This window comes from Anopheles stephensi, unplaced genomic scaffold (genome assembly GCF_013141755.1).
Source record: "Anopheles stephensi strain Indian unplaced genomic scaffold, UCI_ANSTEP_V1.0 ucontig429, whole genome shotgun sequence".
NCBI lineage: Eukaryota > Metazoa > Arthropoda > Insecta > Diptera > Culicidae > Anopheles > Anopheles stephensi.
Window position 1 is genome coordinate 112775 of NW_023405379.1, and position 7152 is coordinate 119926.

The 7152-nt window shown below is 52.1% G+C and overlaps 1 protein-coding gene across 1 annotated transcript; it reads left to right on the plus strand.

Moving 5' to 3' along the window:
• Nucleotides 1-3767: 3767 nt before the first annotated feature.
• Nucleotides 3768-5453, plus strand: LOC118517002. The gene is made up of 2 exons (XM_036062837.1): nt 3768-4377; nt 5203-5453. Exons 1-2 carry the CDS (start codon nt 3972-3974, stop codon nt 5424-5426), a joined length of 630 nt encoding a protein of 209 aa, XP_035918730.1. The 5' UTR covers nt 3768-3971; the 3' UTR covers nt 5427-5453.
• Nucleotides 5454-7152: the final 1699 nt, after the last annotated feature.

A 7152-nucleotide genomic window follows, 5' to 3' on the forward strand; every position in this document is an offset into this window, starting at 1 on the left:
GGATCTAAACCCCGGTCCTATTGTGTGTACCCGGAGCCAATTTCGCTGGTTCAGCGACTCGATGCCCAAATCGTATCTTGAAATGTTTCAAATTTGCCCCAAAAGAAATGTAGTTTTATTTTTATCTTATGCTAGTTTTGTTTTCTTCCCATTCGCATTCCCATCCCGCATTCCAGGGATCAGCTTTGCCCGTGAACAACACAACACACATGGTTTGGTCTGATAAAAGTACACAGTTTTGCGATTGTGTCGAAGGATCGAATAAAATTGCGTCACAAACTTCACCAACCACCACCCAGAAGAGTTGTGATTTTTTCACAACTACCCCCACGGGGGACTAAAAACGACGGCGGCGGTGGCAAAAGGAGTGCCAATGGGAGTGATCTGGTTGTTTGTACAACGCGTACGTCGGTGCCATCACTGGTGCCGGTACAATAATATTACAATGTGCATGTTCATAGGCGACGACATAGTTTAAAAAACGATGACACTTATCGTCTGAAACCGTCGTCGTTGGTCTAAATAAACGCGTCCTCAAGGGGAAAATGCGCGCACGCATTAAACGTCGGGTAAAAGGTCGGGCGCGTCATTTTGTTTTTATGTGGAGTTTCTGTTTTCCAGTCGTTTAAGCAATGTGTGGCGCTTGGGCAGCACCGATCGAGTTAAGGAGCAGTAGAGCATCCTGATGGAGATTGCATACGCGATGGGCGCAAACACTTATACTGAAATGATTCTATCCTGTTAATAATATGTTGTTGTGAACGAGTCCACATGAGGCTTTCGAATTCTAGGATCGGCCGGACAATTGTACAGTACTGAGATTTCGCACTTAATCTGTGCGAAGCAGGCCTTGGTCACGAACTGCATTTGTGCGGGCAACAGAGGAATCAGCTATTTTATAAGATAGCATATCTCGAGACGCATGAGCGTAGCGAAAGCTTCGCCAGAGAAATCACACAAAAAGAGAGCGTTTCTACCAACAGTTCGTAACGTTTCTCTCGATCCTTGCGTGTGCGACGGCAGGCTTTTCAATGCTGCTTTTTTGTGACACTATACATATGTTTGATTTTCACTGATCACAATCGGGAAGGGACCTGCGCGTGTTGCTCGTCTCACTTCATGGACAGTTCCGTACGTTGCTACGAAATTAAAAACAAACCCCTGTGGTACCGTGTCTCAGCGTCTGCACTAGATGGCGTCTCTCTTTGAGCATGCCTGAACACTGGTTCTGTTCGATATTCGAATCACCGCAAACGAACACCAATGATCACTTAAAATAATTCTCAATATTTTCAAACCAACCATCGATCAAAGTTGTAAAATGTAGGCATTTTAGGCAACGCTAACGGATTGTGGTCCTGAAAAGGACCGTTGAGATGAGCTGGCAACAGCTGTGTTCGCTGGCTGGCGGGGTCGTCGGGCTTAACCTCCGAAACCGTACAGAGTGCGACCTTGACGCTTCAGCGCGTACACGACGTCCATCGCTGTGACGGTCTTGCGCTTGGCGTGTTCGGTGTAGGTGACCGCATCACGGATCACGTTCTCCAGGAATACCTTCAGCACGCCACGAGTTTCCTCGTAAATCAGGCCAGAGATACGCTTCACTCCTCCACGGCGGGCCAGACGACGGATAGCTGGCTTGGTGATTCCCTGGATGTTATCGCGCAGCACTTTGCGATGACGCTTGGCTCCTCCTTTGCCCAGACCTTTGCCTCCCTTTCCGCGTCCAGTCATTTTGATCCGTAAGGTTCAGGTTCACAATGCACAATAAATGCTCTCGGCGCGAGACCGCGCCATTATATACACTTTAGGCCACACCAACACATGCGTACCCTCTGTCGTACGCTCGCCGCGAGGAAGTGTGCATGTGTGCAGGCCGAGCGATCTTATAAAAGGGGCGTCGGAAGTCGTGAAACTCTATTTCAAAAGCCACTTCGCATCGAGAAAGACACGCTCACGTCCCGCTACCCTCAGCCAACAGTGTACAATGGCCCGTACGAAGCAAACTGCCCGTAAATCGACCGGAGGCAAGGCCCCGCGCAAGCAGCTGGCCACCAAGGCCGCTCGCAAGAGTGCTCCGGCCACCGGAGGAGTGAAGAAGCCGCATCGTTACCGTCCGGGAACCGTAGCCCTGCGTGAAATCCGTCGCTACCAGAAGTCGACCGAGCTGCTCATCCGCAAGCTGCCCTTCCAGCGTCTGGTTCGTGAAATTGCGCAAGACTTCAAGACCGACCTGCGTTTCCAGAGCTCGGCCGTGATGGCCCTGCAGGAAGCCAGCGAGGCGTACCTTGTCGGCCTGTTCGAGGACACCAACCTGTGCGCCATCCACGCGAAGCGCGTCACCATCATGCCGAAAGACATCCAGCTGGCCCGTCGCATCCGTGGAGAGCGTGCCTAAGTCGTCGCTGTCCCTCGAGCGGCAGTCTCGCCCCAAACAAAAACGGTCCTTCTCAGGACCACCAGAAATGTTGAGCAAAAGAGTAATGTTGAAATCATCCTCCTTCCAATCATGTCGATTCATTTTGTTGGTTAGAAAAATGTTGCATGGAGTACTCGATGCGCGCGTGTTGTTGGCATCGGAGCCTAGAGAATAGCTTTGCTTGGTTGAGTGGTACGCGACGCCACACCACATATGAAATTCTATTTTCAGGTCAAGCCAGGAAGTCATGATTGCCATCAATGTTTACCACAATGCAGCAATTCTCCGATGTACGCTAATGTTTCAAAACTGATAGTTCATAATTGTTTGTACGAAAACGTTTTATCATAATTCTGCACTGCATTCATCACAAACATATATGCATTGAGTACATACAAACATGAATAATATTCATAAACACAAGTAATGTCTCAGGCAAGCAAAATGATGAGTAAATGAACGATACAAAATGCTGCTCTCCGTTGGAGAAACCCAGGTTAGAAAATCATCATCCTTTCTCGCTTTGGTAGGTTTACTTTTTGCTTAGATAGAGCGAGATAGACGATTTTGTTACCTGGGAACGCTAGGAAATGCCCCGTAAGTGGCTGTCTACCGCGATTCTATTGCGCAACTTGAATATTGTGCGACTGGAATTAGTTGGTAACATTTGATGATGGAGAGTTGGGTTGGGACAAATTCTTTTCGACAGATGCGTATTGTGGTCCTGAAAAGGACCGGTTGGTTGGATGGATAGATGGATGAGCTTCCCCCGTCCGTCGAGAATTACTTCGAGCTGGTGTACTTGGTGACTGCCTTGGTTCCTTCGGAGACGGCGTGCTTGGCCAGCTCACCGGGCAGCAGCAGGCGGACGGCGGTTTGGATTTCGCGGGACGTGATCGTCGAGCGCTTGTTGTAGTGCGCCAGGCGGGACGCTTCGGCAGCGATGCGCTCGAAGATGTCGTTCACGAAACTGTTCATGATGCTCATCGCCTTCGAGGAAATACCGGTGTCCGGGTGGACCTGCTTCAACACCTTGTAGATGTAGATAGCGTAGCTCTCCTTGCGGGTCTTCCTTTTCTTCTTCTTGTCCGACTTGGAGATGTTTTTCTGGGCCTTGCCAGATTTCTTCGCAGCCTTTCCACTGGTTTTCGGTGCCATTTCGCTAGCTTACGACGGGTACGATGCCAACTGTCGGAGAGTAGAAACGCGTTTGATACCGATCCAATCGCTTCATTCGGCTTTTATTTGGAACTGAGGTGACAGGCGCGCAACCAGAGAGGAGATTGCCGACGTTTTCTCTCCCGGTATATAAACGAGAAAAGGGCGCGTTTTCTGGCACGATACCGTGCCTGGACTTCGACCAGTGTGGTTATGCTGCCTGCGATTAGTGCCTGCTACTTGACTGTGCTTCTTGGTGTGCCCGTGTTGTGCTACTGTACCTGTGCTGTGATTCTCCGTGTATCGTATTTGTACCTGTGTGTGTGTTCGTGTGCTGCGCTTGTGCCTGTTCGTGAGTGTAGCCTCGTAGCCTGCTTCGGCTTCGACTTCGGCTATGCCGAAGCGTGGTAGAAGGAGGAGTAGGAAGCCAGACTCGGTAGGATCGAGCTCCGATTCGGCCGAGTCCAAGCGCTCGAGGAGCGTGGTTTCTTCCTCTTCGGAGGAATCTGACGATACGATGAGCGTGGACAGTACGGAGTCACGTTCATCCACCAGCGTGCAGGAGGATAACCTGTCACAATTTGTCACCGTAAACCGGCGACAACGGAAGACAGTCCCGACAACGAAGCCTTCCACAACACCAGCTACGCCCGCTGTTCCTGCAGGGCGTACATCGGCTCCGGCTCCCGTATCGGCGGCAAAAATGCCTCCGATCACGGTGAAGTCACTCCCAGTAGCTGTCCTGCGTCCGGAACTGCAGGCTCGTGGAATCACACCAGAGTTCCGTATCTCCGGCGTAGGCACGTCAATCACCGTTCGATCTCCTGCTGAACAGCAGGAGGTCCTTAACTACCTGCAGCAGCGGAATGCGGAATATTTTTCGCATGACGCTAAAAACATGCGTCCCTTCAAGGCGGTGCTTCGTGGGCTTCCGGAAACGGACCTCGCGGAGATCGTTTGTGAACTGAAGGAAATCCACCAGCTCGACGTTTTGGAGGCGTTCGAGATCAAGCGCCGCGCAGAGGGCATTCAAACCAGGTTGTACCTGGTTCATTTCAAGCGAGGAACATGCTCGCTAAAAAAGCTGGAGGCAGTACGGTCAATCCAGCAAGTCATCGTGCGATGGGAGCCGTACCGCGGAGGGAAGAAAGGCCCGACGCAATGCCATCGATGTCAGGCTTTTGGGCATGGTACTCGCCATTGCCAAATTAAACCTCGGTGTGCCATCTGCGCGGCGGAGCATCTCTCGGAGCAGTGTCCATCGGGTTCGGGCACAGTAAAGTGCTCGAACTGTGGTGCTGCTCATCGCGCCGATGATCCGTCGTGTCCAAAGCGGGCCAAATACATTGAGATTCGTCAGCGCGCCAACGGTCGAAACTCTGCTCCTCCACCAGCCAAAGCTAACGCGTGGCACGCGCTTCCACCGTTAGCCACCATCCAAACCACACTCCCACACTCCATTCCTCCTCCGGTGTTGCACACTGCTCCCAAGGCCAAAAGCTTTGCGCAGATTGTGTCAGCACCAACCACTCCAAGCGTCCGACCTGCGGCAGCGCGTATCCCACAACCTAACCCAACAGTACCACAACCTAAACCAACCTCTTCTTCTTCCTTGCAATCCACAGCACCGAGATACAACCTTGCGAAGCGACTGCAGGACATCAAGAACGCTCCAGACACACCAGCTACAACACCAACCACAACTCCAGCCACAACTTCATCGGAAGACCTGTTTAGCCCGGAAGAGCTATTCGCTATATTTAGCAGAATGCTCCCGAAGATCCGCCTTTGCCGCAACAAGGGAGAACAAATCGCCGTTATCGGAGAACTATTGATGCTCCTTCACTGACCGGGCGCTGCGAGTCATCACATGGAATGCTCAATCCGTCCGGACTAAGCAAATTCCACTCGGTGACTTCCTCGTCCGGCACAACATCGATGCAGCGCTAATAGTGGAAACATATCTCAAGCCTGAGATGAGTTTCTTCTTAGGCAACTACACCATCCATCGTCTGGATCGCACCACCTCCCGAGGCGGCGGTGTTGCCATAGCGATCCGACGTGGAATCCGGCACACACTACTCCCGCACTACAACACCACCACCATAGAAGCAATAGGCGTCCAGCTCCATACCGACACCGGTCCACTGCAGCTTACGGCAGTCTACTGTCCGCGGCAGTGCACTCTGTCGCGGAGAGCTACGTTCCGACAAGAGCTACACATCATCACCAGCAATCCGGCCCGTTCACTCATTGGGGGTGATCTCAACGCCAGGCACCAGTTGTGGGGCAACGTACGGAGCAACACAAATGGAATCGCCCTGGCGGACCTGTTGCAGCGTGGAAATTTCGTCGTGCAGTTCCCCGATGCTCCAACACACATCCCCAACCGAGGTATCCATTCAATAATAGATATTTTCCTTTCTAATTTCATCTGCAGCAAACCCCAAACCATCGACGAGCTGAACTCAGATCACTTCCCGGTCTTAACGGAACTGAATCTGAATGCAACCCGACATCCACCTCTACTGCGAAAGGACTACTGCCACACCGACTGGGCTCGCTTTGGGAGAACCGTGGACCAGCTTATCGACAACACTGACGTTGGTCCCGCGATACCCGACGTTGACGCAGCAATCGCCCGGTTCGAGGGTGCCGTCAAAGCAGCTGAAGCGGAGTGCGTCCCGGAGAGGAGTGTGCGTGGTGAGATTCTCGTTCTCGATGACCACACGCGATCACTCATCACCAGACGTAATATGCTGAGGCGACGGTATCAGCGGACTGGGGACTTGTTGCTGAAACGCCAGGCCACGCAGCTTATGCATATCATCCGCGAGCGAGTACAGACGATCCGCAACAACAGCTTCGAGCGTATGGTCCAAAGGCTACCTCCCCATGCACCCAGCTTCTGGAAAACTGCAAAAGTCCTTCGCACCAAACCCAGACCAGTACCACCACTCACCATAGCCACGACCCAGACGGCATACACACCAGAAGAAAAGTCCGATGCACTTGCCCACCAGTTCGCCAGTGCTCACCAGATCGGTCTGTCGATGCCCAGTCCACATGAGTCATCTGTGGCTGCGACGATTGACCGACTCGATGCGGACGACCCACCCTTTCCACCCGAAGACCAAACCACCATAGCAGAAGTGAAGGCTGCAGTCAAGAGAATGAGGAACATGAAGGCGCCCGGCTTCGACGGCATCTTCAACATTCTTTTGAAAAAACTGCAACCAAAGGCGCTATCACTTCTGGTAAATATCTATAACCGTTGTTTTCAACTTTTCTATTTCCCACAGTCTTGGAAGTGCGCTAAGGTGATCCCGATCCTGAAGCCAGGGAAGGATCCGACGCTGCCTGCAAGCTATCGACCCATCAGTCTGCTGAGTGCTCCCGGTAAACTCTTCGAGAGATTAGTTTACTGGAGGCTTCGCGATGCAGTCGACGAGCGGCAACTCATCCCAGCGGAGCAGTTCGGTTTCCGGTCCGGCCATTCCTCCACACTACAGCTTCTTCGGCTCAAGAACACCATCCATAGAAACAAACGAGTTTCCAAATCCACCGCTGTCGTC